General features: G+C 41.3%; 2 protein-coding genes across 5 annotated transcripts in view; one reads left to right on the top strand and one right to left on the bottom strand.

The window, feature by feature from the left end:
* Window positions 1-20,913, top strand: part of adamts1 (ADAM metallopeptidase with thrombospondin type 1 motif, 1) — an 87,800-nt gene that overhangs the window by 63,952 nt on the left and 2,935 nt on the right. The window lies entirely within an intron of this gene.
* Window positions 218-19,319, bottom strand: jam2a (junctional adhesion molecule 2a). 4 transcript variants are annotated; one of them, XM_053314645.1, is made up of 11 exons: window positions 18,921-19,319; window positions 13,228-13,293; window positions 12,883-12,993; window positions 12,027-12,176; window positions 11,752-11,939; window positions 11,415-11,517; window positions 10,767-10,874; window positions 10,570-10,585; window positions 7,935-8,006; window positions 5,147-5,180; window positions 218-1,181 (listed from the first exon to the last, which is right to left on the bottom strand). In XM_053314645.1, the coding sequence occupies exons 1-11, from the start codon at window positions 18,967-18,969 to the stop codon at window positions 1,149-1,151; spliced, it is 930 nt and encodes a 309-aa protein (XP_053170620.1). In that variant the 5' UTR covers window positions 18,970-19,319; the 3' UTR covers window positions 218-1,148. The 4 variants fall into 4 exon arrangements, with proteins under 4 accessions (XP_053170620.1, XP_053170621.1, XP_053170618.1 ...); XM_053314646.1 differs by lacking the exon at window positions 7,935-8,006 and having other exon boundaries at window positions 10,570-10,582; XM_053314643.1 differs by lacking the exon at window positions 218-1,181 and having other exon boundaries at window positions 4,757-5,180.

Below are 20,913 nucleotides of genomic sequence, written 5' to 3'. Positions count from 1 at the left end.
TTGTCTATGAAATATCGAAAATAGAGTAAAATGTTCCTTATAATTTCTACGATCCAATGTTGACATTTTCAAATGTTTTGTCCAGTTAACACTCTAAAATCTAATTTACTATCATGAGACAAAAACTTAAAATATCCTCGTTTGATAAACTGCAACCAGCAAATGTTTGGCATTTAGTGTTGTCACATGGAAAATAATTGTCAGTTTGTGATAGATAATTGCAAATTTGGCTTTTAATAGAAAACCTTTTTATTACTGATACACCATTCAAATAAAACTCTGAACAACCATTCACACACTGTCTAAAAACAGACACTCCATTTGATAAACATTGATAAACAGTGGCACAAAAATATAAAGACAGAAAAAAGTAAGGCAAATTCTTTACAAAAAACTGTGATCCATAGATAAATACGACAGACAAATTAAAAAGGCACAAGGAATATATATATATGTATGTATATAAAAAGACCATGCAGGCACATTAGGATGGAATGGGGTTGGTCTCAATAATTGGCTGGAGCAGTTTCCTGGACTGGCCCTTGGTAGCCAGGGGTCCCAGTATTACAGAAAACTTGCATGTGGCAGACGCTGAGGTAAACTGCATTTATGTTTTGAGTAGACTGAAAACCACCATGCAACTGAAACACTTTCCCTATGGCTTTGAGGAGAATTCTCCAGTGAGGATTAAAATTTGAAAGCAACAAAAATCCCTTTTTTAAACAATCAGTCTTTGGTAAAAGAAAAAAAACATAGGTAGTTAAAATGATTGGCCTGCAGAGGGGAAGAAAACAACCAAATGTGTAGAAAGCTCTGTCCCTGGATCTTTGAATAGAGATCAATTGGAATTTCAACATCTGACCACCAGGGGGGAGCAGAGTGCCATAAAATTGTACTGAATCCCACATGAGCAGAAAACATTTATGAAAGAGGCGACTCACACAGCAAAGCAAGAGAGTAAGAAGCCTTGCAAATGTTTGTCGTGACCCATCCAAAAGGAGTGGTAGAGGAAGATTGAAATGAGCGTTTATTGGAAGATCAAGAGCTCATTCTGAGTCCAGAGAAGTAAAAAAATAAAAATAAAAATCAGAATCCAGTGTTGGCACCGTATCACGAGGGTGATGTATTCTTAAAGGAAGGCCAGCTTCTCAGAGCATGAATGACTGGGTGTGTTTGAAATCCTGCAGATGGGGACAGAAAAAGAATAATTAGTATGTTTTCTTGTGCTTATTTCAGAATTACAGCTATCTGTGGTGAATCAATCAAAAACAGTGACAGGACTTCTTGAAGACGTTTCCCTGCCCTGACTGCTGGTAAGTCCCATGCATTTAACCTCGTGTAGGGTTTTTTTTACACCTATGGTCATAGAAGTTGCATGTGGCCCTTTAGTCCACCTGGTTGTTGTGAGAGTAGTTGTAGTCACGTAAATCAAGGTGTTAATTGCTGTTAAACTGTCTGGATAGTGATGTTAGGACAGTATTGTAAGTGGCTGGTAAATTGTGTGGTAGACTAACTCAGCTGTTGAGTGATGTTATTCCAGTTGGATATAGATGGCTTCCTCGTCACATCCCCATCTTCTCTGTCCAATATGTGTAAATTGCTGTCATTAAAAGAAGTGTCCCCTAACCTTAAGATGTCGGTAGACTACTAACTCCTCACCAGAGAATTTGGGCCACGTGTTTGTTTTGTCTCCCTGATGTAGAGGTCTGTGCAGTCTTTATTGCATTGGACTGTATATACTATACATTGCTCCACTTAAATATTTGGACGTGTTGTATTTAAGATGGACACGCTTCTGTCTGTGTGTTGCTAGGCTTTAAAAACACAGGGAGGCAGTGCTTCCCATCCACTTATGGAATAAATTGTTTCTTTTCTCTCTCTGCCTGTAATCATGGTGTTTTCACTGGATCTTTGTTTTTTGTAAAGGTCCAGTTTAAGTAACCACAAACCTTTAGAGTTTCCTATTTAGGTGTTTGTGCTTCTTCTCTTTGCCTCAGTACTTGTGGGCACATAGTCGACCGTATTAGGCAGGGCTCTTTTAATCCCCAGCCTGTTTCACTGAGTGATTAGTCAATGAGTAAATAGTGATTAGTGTGTGGGTTTCTTGTATTTCAATGTTAAGGCTTCTGTCCTCTTCAGTGTGTTGTACTGCATAGTCCAAGACAGTCATACTATTGTCTGTTATATGTCCTCCCACGTTAACTGGATGTTGCTGTCCACTGAGTTCATGTTCTGTGACACTTCTGCTTGGTTTTTATTTTGATACAAGTGTTGTTCACATATCTGAATCATTGGCTCTGTGCTGTTGTCTTGAAGGAGCTCTCATCTTCTATGTAGAGGTTAATCACATGGGGGAGACAGTGGTTGAACCCTTGGTGCAGCCATATTTCTGTCATTGTATTTAAAGTCGATGGTGTTCAGGCAGGTTAAGCATATATCTGGGCTGAGGAGATAGTTTCCTTACAGTCTTCACCTCTGTCAATAATTAGAATACATGTGAAAAATTAGGCAGTGTCATTTTTCAAGTTTTCACAATTATTGACGGAGGTGGAGACAGTAAGGAAACAACTGCTACAAGACAAAACCAACCTCAGCCCAAATATGATATGCTTAACCTGCCTGAAAACCACTGATTTTAAATACTATGAAACAGAAGTATGGCTGCAACCAATGTCTCCACCTGCGATTAACCTCTACATAAAAGATGAGAGCTCCGAGCCAGTGATTCAGATATGTGGACGACACTTGTATCAAAATAAAACCAAATGGAAGTGTCACAGAACATGAACTAAGTGGACAGCAACGTCCAGTTAACGTGGGAGGACATATAACAGGCAACAGTGAGGCCGTCTTGGACTATGCAGTATACACTGAAGAGGACAGAAGCCATAACATTGAAATACAAGAAACCCACTAATCACCATTTACTCATTGACTAATCACTCAGTGAAACAGGCTGGGGATTAACAGAATCCTGTGCAGTACTGCTGCCCACAAGTACTGAGGCAAAGAGAAGGAGCACAAATGCCTAAAGGAAAGTCTAAAAGCTTATGGTTGCACAAACTGGACCTTTGACAAAACAAAATGATTACAGGCAAAAAGAGAGGGGGGAAAACATTTATTCAGTAAGTGGATGGGATCTTTAAAAAGCACTGCATCCCTGTGTTTTTAAAGCCTAGCAACACAGACAGAAGAATATCCATCTTAAATACAACACGCCCAAATATTTAAGCAGAGCAATGTAGTATATACAGTCCAATGCAATAAACACTGCACAGACCTCTGTCAGAGAGACAAAACAAACACATGGTCCAACTTCTCTAGTCAGGAGCCAGCAGTCCACCTATAGGATAAGGAACAGTTTTATGGACAGCAATGCATTGTTGGACAGAGAAGATGGAGGTTGTGAAGAGGAAGCCATCTTTGTCAAACTGGATCTACAACACAATTTACACAACGCGTATAATCTTGTCCTTTCATCCCAGGCAGTTTAACACTATTAACACCTTGAGTGGCACCTACAACACTAACATGACAGCCAGCTGGACTAGAGCCCCACCTGTGACCTCAATGACCCTGAAGGTGTAAAAACTCCCTACAGAGGTGAAAGAGCTGGGACTCGACAAAGAACCAGACACCATCTCAATCCTGTCGAGCCATGGTTGGATGCCAATGAAGCCTCGTAGAGCCAGGAGCCATCGTTGTTTCTTCTACTTTGTATTATTGTTGCTTCAAAGTTTTTTATCAACAACTGTGTGTGCCATCAACCCATTTGAAAATACGTGACCAACAATAAACTCATCCTGGGTGTGTAGCCAAAGCTATGAAAAACACAATGAGTCACACAGCTGCACTGGTGGCATGTTCCTTCATCACCAAAGGAAATGGCTACCATAGTTTGTTTAGAAACAGCTTCGAAGACTAATTAGTGATAAGAGCCATCCTCAGGAAAGAAGTTACTGGTACGCCAGATGCTACTGCACATGGGAACATGGTTCTGTCACAGGCCACTTTATTAGGTACACCTGTGCAATGTAAGTCAATTCAATACAACAGTTCTGCTATAAATTCTATTTGAAGTTCATACATTTTCAGTTTTTATTAACATTATAATTCTACTTTATTACTTAGGTCGTACTAAGTGGTGGTGTACTAGGGTGCATTATATTGACTGGTGTTCCTAATATTTTGTCCACACCACCACTTAGCACAACGTCAATAATAAATATGAATGTATAGCAGAGCTGTTGTATTGAATTGACTTAGATTGCACAGGTGTATCTAAGAAAGAGGGTAGCACAACAAGTTAGTGAAGTTCAGTTAATGCAACCATGTTCTTGCACATGCACAGTGACATCTACCATACATACTGTTATTACTCTACGGAGTGGTCTCTAAACAAACTATGGTAGACATTGCCTGTGGACTGAAGGAACATGTCACCCACTGTATGGAGTTTTATTCCCCTCCTATCTTTATTCAAGAGCATGGTATATCCATTTAAGAGCATGATTTATTGATTTCATGTTCAGATTTTGTATTATCTCTCGAAAACCTGCCCTTGCACTCAAGTAGCCTCTGCTTTCACTTAAATTTGCTCTGTTTCTTCTCAAACTGTATGCTTGCATTCAGATTTATCGCTTACACAGATTTGAGCACAGGAAATCAGTGCAAGCAACAATAAATCTGACTGCAAGCATACAGTTTGAGAAGAAACAGAGCAAATTTAAGCACAAACAGAAGCAAAATGAGTGCGAGGGCAGGTTTTCGAGAGAATTTCACAAAATCTGAAAATGAATTACATAAATCATGCTCTGAAATTAATATCACAATTTCAAATAAAGATAGGGAAAAAAACTCCATACCTATACCCTGTGCAGCTCTGTGGCCTAATTGATGTGTTGTTAGCTTTTGGACACCAATAGAGGTCTACAGCACAGAAGAAATAAGATATCAGGCTTTGGACACACCAACAATACTTAGTAGGACGAGTTTGTTGTTGGTTTGACTGCACATGATATGTTGACAATAAGAAAAACAGAACATTTGCTAGCCTTATCCTTAAAGTCAACAATACCGCTCAGTGCCTAATATAAGAGGGAAGGGGGAGATGCAGAGAGGGTGAGGAGGAAAAAAAACAACTTACTTCTTGGGGCGGAGGGATGTAGTTGACATTGGACCTGAAAGACAAAGACATGGTAAGCACATTTGGACACAGTCACAAAGCAGAGAAGAAACTCGAGGCAGACAGCTATATCCTGAGTCATATCTTGCCCTGCATAAATAATGTACATCATACATGGCAAACCTCCCATTGGGTAAAAATGAAGTGCTGCCTCTGAACTGCAGGGTTGTATTTATCTGGAGAGAGAACTGTACGCTGTAACCTGAAGTTATAAATATCTGTATCCTAATAAATACAAATGAACACAAAATGAGTTGGTATATACAGCTACTACCATTGCTGGGTTGGCAAGATGACACAAAGCCTAATTGTTGGCAACAATGAAGCGTTCACACCCAAGTGGCGTTGTAATTGTTGTGATGCATGTGCGAGTGCATGTTGGCTCATTTGCAAATTAAGTAAGGCCTTGCCTTGATGAGATCAATGTGTGGATGACTCATAAAATCACAAAAAATGATTAGTCTATATGAAGGTAAGGCTATAGTCTTACCTTCATGAGGTAAATTTGTGGATTTCTCATAAATCACAAAAAATGATTAGTCTACACATAAGTAAGGCTATAGCCTTACCTTCATGAGGTCAATTTGTGGATTTCTCATAAATCACAAAAAATGATTAGTCTATATGAAGGTAAGGCTATAGTCTTACCTTCATGAGGTAAATTTGTGGATTTCTCATAAATCACAAAAAATGATTAGTCTATATGAAGGTGAGGCTATAGCCTTACCTTCATGAGGTAAATTTGTGGATTTCTCATTAATCACAAAAAATGATTAGTCTATATGAAGGTGAGGCTATAGCCTTACCTTCATGAGGTAAATTTGTGGATTTCTCATTAATCACAAAAAATGATTAGTCTATATGAAGGTGAGGCTATAGCCTTACCTTCATGAGGTAAATTTGTGGATTTCTCATTAATCACAAAAAATGATTAGTCTACACATAAGTAAGGCTATAGCCTTACCTTCATGAGGTCAATTTGTGGATTTCTCATAAATCACAAAAAATGATTAGTCTATATGAAGGTAAGGCTATAGTCTTACCTTCATGAGGTCAATTTGTGGATTTCTCATAAATCACAAAAAATGATTAGTCTATATGAAGGTGAGGCTATAGCCTTACCTTCATGAGGTAAATTTGTGGATTTCTCATTAATCACAAAAAATGATTAGTCTATATGAAGGTAAGGCTATAGCCTTACCTTCATGAGGTAAATTTGTGGATTTCTCATTAATCACAAAAAATGATTAGTCTATATGAAGGTGAGGCTATAGCCTTACCTTCATGAGGTAAATTTGTGGATTTCTCATTAATCACAAAAAATGATTAGTCTACACATAAGTAAGGCTATAGCCTTACCTTCATGAGGTCAATTTGTGGATTTCTCATAAATCACAAAAAATGATTAGTCTATATGAAAGGTAAGGCTATAGGCTATGGAACAGTTATTACTAGCCTAAGTGAAGTATTGTGCTGATGCAATTGTGTGTGTGGGTGAGTATATGTTGGCTCATTTGCAAAAGTGAAATGCACATAGTTAATGGTACATACATTGGTACATACAATGGTACAAATCAATGGCACAGAGCCAAAGATGACCTTGTATTGAGTTTTTATAGGCAAAATATAGTGTGTCAACCACTTAGGGATGGGGGGCTCGTAAAGTCCTGTAGCGGTGGTGTGGGGTGGCTCACAAAGTTCTGTAGCCCAGGGGCCTCCAGTGATGTTAATGCACCCCTGATAACCACTACAGAAGGCCTAAAGGAATAGGAAGTATACAAACTTCAAACAAGGCAGGCGCAGTTGATGGTTTACAGCATAGACTATTCTATGAGCTCGGCACAAGTGTGTCATCTTGAGAGCTTAATGATTAAACAAACTCACATCATATATACAGAAAGCTTTCAAATGTGGAAGCCAGTCTGTGTCTCATTGCAATGTCTACACATACTATGTAGCAAGCAAAGCTATTATTTCCTTCAATCCTACATCCACGGTGAATTACAGTTTAGGGTATACTTCCCACACATCTACCAACGTCACTATTAAAAGCAAATCCTGACATGGGTACGCCTTAAAAGTGAGAGCATTAATGACTCTAAACAGTAACTTGGTAAGAAAATGAATAAATATATAAAAAATTAAAGAGTGAGCTGTCCCTGATATATATATATATATATATATATATATATATATATACAAACATTTGAGTGCACCATCTAAGAATGAAATAAACCGTGCACATTAAATCTGTCCTGTCTCTTTGTCATCAACTTTACCAAATTCACCATATAGTTCTCATTTGATACACATTTGATCACATTTGTGTGTGTGTAGTCAGATATCAGAATGAGCATGAAGTTTAAAATGAGTGATACAATTGAAGTACAGTGACAAAGCATCACAATACAGCATAAATACATGTTTACAGTCCATTTATATGAATGTAGCAGTAGATACTCTGGGATTTCATACAAGACACACACAAATATGTAAATGACAACTATATTGTGAATTTGTCTGCATTAAAACAGCACAGGTGATCACAGAGAGCTAGAGGGACCAGAACAGAGGTTAACAGGTCTACATCTCTATATGTATCGTCAAATTTCTAAATGATAAACACCCCAGCGAATAAGGATAAGTGATCAAGTCTGAATGATTTTAGGACTAAGTATTCAGTTACCCATAAGAGTCAAATCATTACAGCTGCTATTTGCTTCCATATCTGTCTGTCAAAAGCACTCACGTGTCCTCAGTTCTGTGCAGGGTTTGGCTGCTGATGTGGGCTGCCCCATGACACTGGGAGATCCAAAATGACCTGTTGGGGTCAGTTTGTTGGCTTTAAAAAAAGGTGTAACAAGAAGGGTGGTCATTTTGGACTCACACTGCACACCATGCTTTTATGGAAGGGGGTTGGATAAGGGTGGGAGGCGGGGGGGGGGGGGGGGGTATTAGCAGCAATCACGATGCAGCAGAGCCAATTGTAATGCTGGGGTGAGCCGGCCAAGTGGTGAGCCAATCACATGCAGCAATCCAAAATCCACATCCTATGCAATTGTTTCCTACTGCCTGTCTTTTAGGTTTGTACTGCAGCTGTCCAAGTGTCCTCAAACAAGACATCTACTTACTATAACTGGATATCAGTTTTTATGTGGTTATTTTATTGGTGTTCCTCAAGGCTCTAGTTTTGGCTCCTTATACATCTCTATAATTAATTAAAAGGAAAACCTAAGAAATCAATTTCAAAAGTATCTTTTAAGTGACTCATAACAATGGTTTCACTCCATTTTTAAAAACTCAACTTTTTCTTCTTTATACTGGATATTAAAATGTAACATCATGGAATTAACATAGAATCATTACCATTTAAATTAATTATCTTTTAAAACTTTAAAACACATTCTCTCCTGTGAACTACAAATATTGTAACTACTCCAATAAAATGATCAAGGTCACCTTGAAAGGCATATTTCTTATATGAACTAAAATAAATGATAAAATCTGGGGCTATATGTTTTAAGTGCCAATTAATTTCAAAACTGTCGAGGCCATTAACATTAGATATTAGCTTAGAAGGCAATACTTTCTTCTATGCACTAATATAAATTATAATTAACAGTTAATGTATTTGCATGATCATGTTCTAGTTGAATATAAAACAAGATCCATATTAGTTCATGCAACTATGAAAAAAGGACAAGGGAGGGCGAGGGAGTTCAAAGACCCCCGTTCCTGCAACAAAATGTAGCCTAAAGACACAGTTGGTGGATGGATGCCTTCTCCTTTCATATGATATAAATATATTCACTCTAGCTTTAAAACTGAGTCTGCTGCAGCCTCGGAAAGACAGTATAATGCGTTACTTTTTAAAAAACGTATTAAATATCTCTAATTAAAAGATGAACATGTTCATTTTGACAGCACTAGCTATGTATAGTTAACATCTAAATGTATACTGAATGTGTCACAATTGATAGCTGTTTCCTTCTAAAAGAGTTTATAAGGTAATAAATTACTAGATATGAAAAATAAATGTGTAAACCATGTTTCATCATATATGAATGAGTGTATGATGAGTATGATGATGTATGATGACTATATGATGAGTATGAGTATGAGTATGAGTATATAGACAGCGAGATGAACTGTTCAAGGACACTTTGATTTATGAGTAACGCCTTCAGTATTATTTTTAGGAGCTGAAATCTCCCTGACAAATTCTAAATTTTACATTTTTATACAACCCCAAATTCTTCATTAAAAAAAAATCTTACAAGCATCATCTATGAAGGACAACATAAAAGTGGACTCTGGTCAGCATTTAACAAGGTCTAACAGTCATCCCTCTCACCAGGTCCTGGCTATATCTTTTTGTCAGAAAGGCAGAGTTACACCCTAGATCTGCATTCCTACTCTGTTAACTTGTACCTACTACTGGTGCATCAGAAATCATGTCACATTGTCTTTGAGTCTTTGTGAAGAAGCCTGTTCTATAAATAGAAGTTGACACTGACAGCTCCAGTTAGCTCAGTGGGATAAGCATCAGACTTTAACCTAGACAAAGAGCTTTCGCATCAGCTTCAAGGAGAGCTCCAACGCTGACTCTCCATCAAACGCTGAGCAGTAACAAGCAAGTAATCAAATAACAAAAGTCAAGCAAGTTAGGCCAGTCACATGAGGACATGCATTTAGGTCTGTGGTTTCTGGTTTAACGGCCATTCAGGCATCAAAACATCCTTACACCCACTGTAGTGTATTTGCAGGACAGGGCCTGTTATTGTGTGTAGATACACTGCACTACCAGCCCTCTGCTCTACCACCCTCTCATCCTTCCATCTCTCCAATATCTAAATAATCCATTTCAAATTACCCATCCAATCAGTTTAATTGCCTGCAATTCTTTCAACTGACAATATTTTCCTCCTTGCTGATTAACACTGAGTAATTATTCCATAATTATGTTGCACTGATGATTTCTCTTCCCCTGCACTGTCAGATCTGTCGGGCAAAAATTTGACACAATTTCAACAGATGTACATCTGCCTGAAAGAGGCAATCAATGTATGAAAAAAAAAAAAAACTTTTCCCAAGGTTTTTACATCTGTTGGCGCCAATCACCAGATGAGTAGAAAAACAGGCGCTGCTGTGGCTCAGAAACGCACACATATAGACGCACACAGCCACAGCTGTCACTCTACACAGTCCTGACTCAGCGCACAGACACACAGTCTAAGTGCAATAACAACAGATCACCCACCCCCACCCCCACCCCCACCCCCACCCCCTTCATCCTCCTCCCCCTTCCCCCCATAGTCCTCAGTGTTTAGGATATTAGCCTGTGTTTGTTCACATCAATGTTAATGCAATCACAGAGCTCTTACCTTCCTCTGTGTCCTGCTGATGGATGAGTCGGGGAGCATCATGCAAGACAAAAAAATAGAGCGTGTGTCATTTTTTATAGAGAAGTATGAACAATAACTCTAATAATTGATGTACAGCTCATACAAGCAGATAAAGTGTCTATTAGGTGGAGAAAAAAAATCACTGACAACAACTGAACTAAAAGGGACAAACTCACGGCTGAAGAAGCCATTGCGATGTAAGAGGTATCCCCCGCATCCTAAGACCACAATGACCAGGCAGACCACCACCACCGCTGCCACCACAGCTGTGACATTGACGTCCTCTGGAAGATGGAGAAGAGAATGAGCACATGAATTATGATGCGTTTGTCATAGGAGGTGAGAAACGGATGGAGACAAACTCTCTTTCCTATTTCATTATGTTGAAGCATTAATATACAGACCTTAAACAACATATACGGAGAGGCTATATTTGAATGCATCTCAGTCTAATGCCTCTTCCTGTACTCCTATAGTACTCTCAATAATTTATTAATTACAGAAAATGCTTGTGTGCATTAACCTAGAGCACAATGTAGGATTTATTAGCAAGTTGAAGACCTTTCCATACAACACAGCATGATTAAAGACAATATAACTTGTCCCAAAATAGACACAGTCGCCCTTCAAGCTTTAAGTTAGTTTATAGAAGGTGACTACTCTCTCCTACTCTCTTTTAGAAGCAGGGTGAAATCAGCTTAGCGGGCTTTTCCTCTCCACTGCATCCCTGACTTTCTCCATTACTGAAAGGTGTGGGGGAAGAGACAGGATAAAGTGTTGACACACACACACGCACAAAAAAACAACAACACACACACACACACCTATCGTCATGCGCTTGCCCTCACACGTCTTGGCTGGTCCCACCCCGTTGGTAGCCTTGCAGCGGTATGTACCGGTGTCCTCTTTGGCCACAGTTTTAAACTCCTGAAGAAGAGATGAGGAGAAGAGGGGGAAAACTTTTATGAGGCTTTAAAGGATGTTAGAAAATAGAGAACATGCATTTCTTCTCCTGAAAAGAAGTATTCAGAATCAGACTCTGTCCTCCTCCTTTCAACAGGATGTTACTGCATGGAGATACTGTAAAGTATTTCCAAATATGCACCCCACCCTTTCCTTTTTTTATCTTATCTGCACATGAACAAATATTCCCGCTCTCACCAGTATTCCTGTGTATTGGTTGATTACATAGGTGGCGTTAGCGCGCCGCGCCGGGCTCATTGGCTGGTCGTCCTTGTACCAGGAGTATGTAGCAGGCGGGATGCTCTGCTGGTCCCTACAGCGCAGCTGCACCACTGAGCCTGTCACTGCTGAACTCGGGATTTCACAGGACGGGGTGTGTGGGGGCACTGAAGGACAATACAAAGGGAAAATTACACAACAGAAGCATTTTGATCATATTTTTTCCCCCGTTGTTGATTATCAGTCAGTCTTACCCAGGACTTTGAGGGTGACATTAGTCTCGCCCAGATTTACAGAATCATTAGGAGCGCTGATCTCACAACGGTACTCCCCAGCATCCTCCTGGGTCACCCTTTTCAGTGTCACTGTCGCCCCTGCAATGGTAGCCCGACCTTCAAAGGGACCTGAGAGAGAGAGAGAGAGAGAGGGGACAGAAAACCATAGCCATGTCACTTAAATACACATTAAAAAAAGAACATAATGAGGCTTATTTTAAATGGATTCTACTTTCTACTCACTATATCAAGTATTAGCTGTGTTTCAACTTTTCAGGAACTTAGAAAAAGAGAGATGTTTCCAGATAGACCATGATGCATTTCTGCATTTCTTACACTGACTTCAAAATGTTTTTCATCACTCGGGTGAATTTAAAAGCTGTTGGTTGGCAGCACTACTTTTAAAGAAACAACTTTATTCATGTCACTTTTTAAGTGAACTTCAGCTGTGGCGTTGAGTCAGAGCGGCATTTTGAAGCCGTGACATATTTGAGAAACCTCTCAGACTAACTGCGTTGTCCTTTTAAGACTGTGACCAGGTGAAAGCTGTGATTCATTATTTATTTCACCCATTAAATCCACATCACTAAACCTTAACGGAGAGGGAGAGACGGGGAGATCAAGGATAAGAGACAGGCTACGATTTTATGCTTTGACACCATTGACACATGATAAAACCTCTCTTACATGTTATACATCAGTCCTGTCTCGGCCTATCCGGGTGCTTTCTCTCATCCCATGTTGCAAACCCCCGTCCAGCTGGTAGTGCAAGCTGATTAAAACAAATGCCCTCTTTGACACCCTGCAGATAAAGAGCGACAGGCTGCCTTCTCACCTTTGAAGCTTCCGTCAAAGTACACAAAGGAGACATCTTTCCCCTTCTTCTTCCACTCAATGCGTGGGTTCTGGTCCCTCTCTGTGCGGAACTCGCAGGACAGGACCGCATCTGTAAGAAGTGTGTGTGTGGGGGGGGGACATGTCCAATGAGATATTTATGGAGGAGCAGCAAAGCCTTCGATCACTGGCATTTTTAACTGCCTGCTCTATTTATAGCCTCATAGTTTATTCTGTCAGAGAGAATCTGATAGAAGCTCTTGAGGATAAAAATGGCTCAAAAGTGAGATGAGGCGGCTCAGACATGAGTTGCTTTCTTTTTTTTTTTTTCATTTTTCTGCCTCACCTAAGAACTCCCGCACCTCCACCTTGTGTTGCTTGCTCGACACGATAACAGGAACGGAGGGGGAACCTGGTAGAGGGTGGAGAAGGAGAGAGGGAGATTAAAAAAAAAAAAAGAAAGGAAGAAGAAGAGGAGGAGGGGTGAGAGCAGTTCAGAACACAATATCGCTTGTCATCCATTAGGGGGGGGGCAAGGTGAATTGGGTAAAGTGCTCCACGTTGCCCGCCAACTGCAAGAGGAGAATGCTTAATGGCCGTCTTTGAGCTCTGTTGCTCTGACTGAGGCGAACGTAGCAGACTGAGTTTTCTTCTGGAGATGTGAGGTGACGGCAGGATTACTCCCTCCTCCGCTTTAATCCTGCAGGGGGGTTAAAGAGCAACCCGCCGTATGTTTATTTAAGCACAGGTTAGGACAAGGTCACCAAACATCTCCAGAGCTCACTGCAGCCGGCTTGTCCAGATTAACCTGATGAATGGAGGGGGCATTAACCAGAGGCGGATGGCACTGTCTGTGTTTGTTTCCTCACCGGCTGCGTGTCACAGATACCCCCCCCTCCCACCTCTCCCTCATCCCAAAAGCATCCAAACAGGAAGAGTAAGTGAGGAGCTGCCTTTCCTGTGTACTGATTGGTTTAGGGGTTGGATTATTGTCTGCTTGTGGGTAAAGGTCACCTGGGGGAGAAACGGGTTAGAAATAAGCACATGGCGAGAACAGTTAACACTCCCTGAAAGCCTCACAGCTCCCAAAAGGCGGAAAGTTTAGACAAAATGTTATAATGTGATTTTTAGACAAGGCCATGAAATTCCATAATAAATGTTGAAAGGGCCTCAGGGGTACTTAGCAGAACATTAAGGGCTTTTTCAAAACTCGGAACTTTTAGTTGCAAGATGTGAAAACTTTTAACTAATTTGGTAGAATGAAGAGGTCACAAGAGAGGACCCTTCACATACATTATAACTTAACTGGTCTCACTGGTACTGGTACATACACACACACACACACACATTTACCTTTCCTGCCATTGTTCCAGCAAATAGCATGACGCGTACAGATTAAAATCTCACAATCCTCAACATTTATACTGAAATTAGTCAGTCCTCTAGTTTCCTGTTTGTCAGTTATTTCCTGCATGGGGGCCCCATTGTTACTGGACTACAGAAGTCTGAAGGGAGGGGTGAATGTAAAAGAATTGAAGGCAAGCTGAGACAAAGAGCAGGAAGTGTGGATGGAAGAGAACAGGAAGGCGGACATGTCGGATGGCCACACAAACTGAGCATGGAGTTTATAAGGCAGCCTTAAGGGTTTCAACATCTGCTATTTTTAATTTAGCCTTTTAAATAAACAACAGCCTATACAATAATAATGTCATCTGCCAAATGCAGCATTACGCACTCCTTAAGTTGGCTCAATTTTCACTAGCTTCACTTGGTCAAACTTCCAGCTAAGTGAATTAAAACTGCACGCTCTCTCCCACCAGACGCTCTTCTCTTCCCCTCACTTTGCCATGTGTTGACTCGCGGCGATGTAACAGGATTATCATCGTAGCCTTGGCTCGTGTACCTCGACACCCTCTGAGGAGCATTGTCTTGCTAAAGGATGAGCACGAGGAGGAAGGGAGATACAATGAGATTAAAAAAAAGGGACGAGAATGAACGACAAAGGAGAGATGAGCGGCCCTAAGAATAGAATACAAATGAAGGGAGCGGAGGAGAGTGAGGCGGAGTTGATGGTGGTGGTGGTGGTGGTGGAGGAGGGGGGGACCAGAGACCCAGAGACCCAGAGAAGCATGAATAAAAGAGAGAGTGGGATTGAAAGCGAGGGAGATCCTCTTAGACAGTAAGACTGTGAATGGGAGAAGCTCTTGTCACATAGTGTGAGACCAGGCCTGACGCCACCTTGAAGGGTGTCTCTTTGAGAAAAAGGAAATACAGCAGGGTTGACAACATGCCTGCACTTTACCTCTGCATGACTGACTGACACACAAACACACACGCTTCAAAAAAAAAAAAAAAAAGAGCAAAGAGGTTCTGCATGTGAGGCCCTGCTTCACTTCGTGCTCTACTACTATAAGCACTGTCAGCTTCAATGGCCTCAATTAGCTCCAAAAGGCGTTGAGGCAGACAACAAACACATGGCCCATTCAGTTCATTTCACAACTGCATGGTGGGTAATGTTCACATGGTTTGGCCTTCTAAATAAAAGCCCTGCTGTCCAAGAAATCAGTGTTTAGGGACGAGTGTCAGCTGGGAGTTGACCCAATGAGCACTAAATGTCATTTCAGTGTTCAGCAGCTCTATGTTGTAGCTGTAGAGGGTTTTTTGGCTTTACTGCTCAGTTTTAGACTAAGCATGACCATAAAATTTAGACAACGCACCAACTAATTAAATATGCATGAGACATCCAAGTGTAAGATATAATCTTACAAGACATATAGACTGAGTTTGGAAGTATGGCTCTCCATAAATCCATGTCTCTAAGGATCTACACAGAAAAGGCCATTGTGGGAAAATGTAAGAGCTCCCAAATCTCAACAATGCATAATGCAGAGCTGATTGGTTGATCTAACTCCCATTGGGAGATGGGTTTGTGACAGACATGAAAAAACTCAATATCTGTATTTAAGTAGAAAAAACCCACAGCTGATTCAATATCTACCAATGACATACAGCCTGGAGAAGCTTGTTTTAGCCTTAAAATGTAAATGTGAGGCAACATTGAATGCATTTTAAGCATCTTTCTAGTCAAAGTGTTTCTTATCATATGCACGGTTAAAACAAGTTCCCCTGACTTCTGAAGCTTCCTGTATGGTGAGGAGGGTCAGGGGTGGGACAGCTGATTGGATCAATTGATTAGTCTGATGGCCTGAGGATAGAAGCTTTCCCTCAGCCTGGAAGTCCTGCATTTCACATTGCTGTACCTCGTGCAAGAGGGCACAAGTGTGAAAGACCTGTGGAGTGTGATACTGCAGGCTCCTTCTATGCTCTCTCTGCTGGTAGATGTCCTGCAGAGATGGTCATGGCACCCTGATGATCTTCTCAGCAGGCGTTTGCCACGCAGTGACACAGCTGGTCAAGATGCTCTCTAAGATGCAACTGTAGAAGCTGCTGAGAATCTTTAATGACATGCTGAAATCCACAGTCTCCAAGTCATCACTGATGTGGACGCCCAGGTATTTAAAGAAAGGACTTTCATTTTAGCCCAACAGTGGATGTTTTTAAACCAATATAAAATGGCTCAGTGGTTCACAACAAAAAAAGTCGGCCGAGTCAGGCTATTTGTCAGAAAAATTGGTTGTGAGGACCACTTATTAGCTGGATCTGGAAGCTGTATCTGGATAAGGCTGCCAGATTTGATAAGATGTCAGTTGTGCAGACTGATTTGGCCTGAGAATCAACTCAAGTTAGAAGCACATAAGTCAGATTTGTACCAGCATTGGCACCCTAAATGATCCCCAGATTCTGGGCCAGCAAAATTGCTCGTATAATGAAAATTTTAATATGAAAGCAACATCAAAAAGATAACATTCTCACACAGCATGAATCATAAACTGAAATGGGAGTCGAAAAAGCTTATGTGGACTTTTTAAAGTTTCCATTTCACAGCAACACATCTCTGGTGGTCCTCCAGTATGGCACCAGGTACAGCAGCTACAGTATTTAAAAGGCTGCTTGTGAAGGGCCCGTTGTGCCTCTGAAGACACACAAACATCTAGACAAAAAGGTATCAACACAGAAACAAGAATACACACACACACACAAACACATACACATCTCGTGCGTGGCATTAACATCAAACCACCAAACACTGAGACAGCTTAAACTCACAGAGGGACACCCACCCTCTTGCCTGAGCAAAAATAGAAAGATGGCACGCTCGCTCCTTGGCACGCAGCTTTGCTCTCATTACGTGGTCCGTACAGAGTGTTACCGGGGGTTGGGTGTTGCCAGGGCTGAGCGGAGGTCAAAAGCATGGTGCAGTAATAATTAAGGCACTTTTTCAAATTAACAGGGAAAAAAATTAAAAAGGGAGGGAGAAAGGACCCATAGGAAATATCCTGTCTGGCTGTGTGATACAGATAACATGAGTGTGGGCAACACACACGTTTCAAGGCCGTAGGGGTACAGAGAAAAACAGGGTGAGGACTGTGTGTGTGTGTGTGTGTGTGTGTGTGTCTGTGTGTCTGTGCGCGTGTTCTCCATTTGAACAAAGCCTCTCTATGTGACTGTAACCCAGTGAGCAACAGCTGTCTCAGTCAGACGCAGTGTGTGTGTTTTGTGAGAGCTTGAAATAGGGGATGATGGGTCTCTTGCCACAGAGACCCACCCAAAAACACTTCCTCCTGGACTTTAAAAACAATACAACTATCAGGCGTTCAGTGCAAGAGCAGATTAGACACTGCTGTTATACTGTTGGCATCAATCATCGAGCCAGATGATGAGTGATTTCTGTCACGTTGTCCAAAACACGCCCGGACATGCACACACCTCTGAACTCGTGACCCGGTGGGCTGACAGGTGGCAAAATGTGGACAACACAGAGTAAAATGTGCGTCACTCACTCACACTGTCTCATCACATCTATCCTACACTGCTACCGCTCCCCTACTGGGCCAACACTTCCACTGCTTTCTCTTGTCCTGCTCCTCCTTCTCTTTTCCAGGTTGACATTAAAGGCAATCAAGGAAAGTTAAATGTTTATTTTTGGAGGTTTTTTTTTTTTTTTTTTTGGCTATTCAAAGAAACCGGATTTCTCAGGTTTTATCGCTCATTTCCACTGGACACATTTTCCTGTTTTGTTCCAAACTCCTTCAGTCTCCTGGTTACATCCCTGCTATGCAAACACCATGTCACGATGTTCACCTCAAGTTTCTGGTGGCACTCCAACCACTGACCTCACACACAGATCTGCCACCTTTTCGGCCAAAATGGGCAGCCACCCGCCACTGCCATGCTGCCCACACCCTTGGGTGGAACGCAGCCAAGTACAACTTTAGGGCCAACTTGTAGGAACCCAGCCTGGCTGTAACATCACACTGCCAGCTCTCACAGCGGGGCTTTATCTACACAGAGCAATAGTTCTCAAAGTGGGGCCCAGGGAGACTCCTCAGAAAAAGGGGAATTATTTATCTTCACTATATCATGCATAAGTAACACAAACACAGAATATATGACTACTTTGCTCATGGGTTTCATACACTTGATCTAATTAAAACATGTCAAAGCAATAATCTTATTAGATGGGGGACCCTGGGACAAAATCTTATCAAATTGGGGTCCATGGTCTAATTAGTGCCAGTTTAGGGTTTTCTTAATTGTGAAACCACTGACATGAAAGTGACTGAAAAAACAAGAGTTGCAATGAATCAGATTTTATATTAAACTTAGTTTCTAATGTAAATTCATATTTTCAGATGAATTTATCTTCTTAGAAAAAAAATGAATGGCAAACTAAATCCAACAAAGACATTTTTCCTTAAAGTCAGCTGTTTAAAAAAAGTATATAATTACATATTAAAATGCTATTTCTACGTCCAAACTTAAGCATAGAGTGCTACATTAAATACTTTTGTGCAGAGTATTGATTCCAGGACAACGTGCAGGATCAGCTAAAATACAATCATAAGGAAGCCAGCACTTTAAGCAGGTCGCATATCCAAACAGAGAGTTGATTGTTAGTAATAGATAGTTTCCACTTACATTGCATGAGTAAAATAACAATAGGAAGATACAGGGACGTCCCCTCCATTATCGTCCACAACTCTGGCTGTGTCTTCCCTGGACGGAGCGAGGAGGCAGATCCTGAGCCTCAGCTTTCTTCTCGCACTTGTTCACAACTCTCCAATAATTCATCCAGCTCAGGGAGTACTGTTCTCCGCGGGGGAGGGGGCGAGGGGGGGGGGGCGACCCGACCGGGACCGGACCGGACCGGCACTGCACAGCGAAACGAGAGGAGAGGAGAGGAGAGGAGCGGGTGAGCCGGACGCACCTACGGGACTGATCGCGCTGGAGTACCCGGTGTCCTAACTGAGGGGGTTGGGGGGGAGCTGGGCTGGGACACGGTGTGCCTCGGTTACTGTTAAGGGAGCCGGATGGATGTGCTCTCTTCTCTAGTTGTGCGGTTTCGGCGCTGGTTGAGGTAGAGATGGTGGTGGAGATGGGTGGGGGAGGGAGGGGAGGGAGGGAGGGGTGTGCTTTCAGACGAGCAGAGCAGCGGAGCACCGAGAGCGCAGCACCGTGTCCAAGACGCGCACTGCACTGCCAATTGGCTACACAACACCGGAATCAACTGGGTATGGCAACAAGGTGTGGCACCCATCATACCTTAGCCAAGGGGGGAGACCCAGGGGGAGACCCGGTATGACCCCAAAGTTTTTAAAAACACAACTGGAGAGCAAAGATTGAGCCAAAGGATTGATTTGAAAAGCCACACCTGGAGCACTGACAGTCTGATGAGCTGCTGCTGTGGTTTTTAAACTTCTATTAAACAAAGATTATCATTCATGCAGTTTAAAAGTTATCATGGTAGTACTTTGTAATAAAGCAGGGAGCCTTAAAGGGTTGCTGGTACCTAAGAATAGATCAGTTATGAGACTTTAAAGCTCTTAAATGTCATGTCTGATCTCTGGATAACAGGAAATGTAGAAAACTAAGGACTTAAATTGAAAAACTGAAAATTTATTTGGTGTTTCAAGAAGAAGCTCCTCCAGCATTTACTGTTATTCATACATCACTTATCACTTATAGACTATCTAAACTGAGTGTTTCCTAAGAATTTTGGTGCTGTTTGACTTTCACTTTAACTTTTTAGTTGTGGGGACTTTGGAAAGATGTTGATTTTGTTATTTTGTACATGAGTTTAATTATTTATTTATTTCAATGATAATTATTTAAATTCCTTTACTGTTTTTTGCTCATATATGGCTGCTCTTCTTTTGGCTATGTCTGCCCATTTTTGAGGGGGAAGTGTTTATTTGGATTGGAAGTGACATCTTCAAATATGTGTGGGTGCTGCAATCTGTTTAGTTTACATTTAATATGGATGATGAACTTTTACTATAAATAAAAAGATGAGACAAATTAGGTAGAATTATTAAAAAAAGGGAAATAATCAGCACTCTAACATTGAAGTTCTCTTGCTGCTGATTGATGTCAGTATGTGAATCAAAGTGTTCAGCACAGAGATAACACACTACAACTGTTTCATTAACCCTAGTCGTGCAGATTAACGATCCCCCAGTGGATTACTATCGACTCAGCACCGGATTGGTTCGATGAGCCGACCGACATTAAGACAATCTAAACTGGAAAAACTGCTTCCAGTCAGTCTTTCCACTGGGAAATAAAAACGGGTGAGGTGAATCCACTGTTAACCTCGCATTGCGCAAGCTCTTCAGCATAAAATAGAGAACAGGAAGACATTATAAATTCATTTCTAGGAATGCATTATTCTAGAGTGTTTTAGTAGCTATTCAAATTTAATCAGGTTGGAGCTGCAGCAGTCATTCTTAAACATCTCTCCAGCTCAAGTAGTGAGGAGGAATTCAGGGCAGTGATTCAAACATCTCAATCGGTGCTTGTGGTGTGGCTGGCTGTGAGTCCGAGGCATATGTTGCTGGGTGTGTCTCGCACATTGTCAGTGTGTGTGTGTGTGTGTGTTGTGGGGGGTAGGTAGTAGTGAGTGGGAGCAACA

The sequence above is a fragment of the Scomber japonicus genome, chromosome 24, assembly GCF_027409825.1.
Source record: "Scomber japonicus isolate fScoJap1 chromosome 24, fScoJap1.pri, whole genome shotgun sequence".
Classification (NCBI taxonomy): domain Eukaryota; kingdom Metazoa; phylum Chordata; class Actinopteri; order Scombriformes; family Scombridae; genus Scomber; species Scomber japonicus.
Note: the sequence above shows the minus strand (reverse complement) of the source record. Positions and strands in the feature narration are given on the sequence as shown.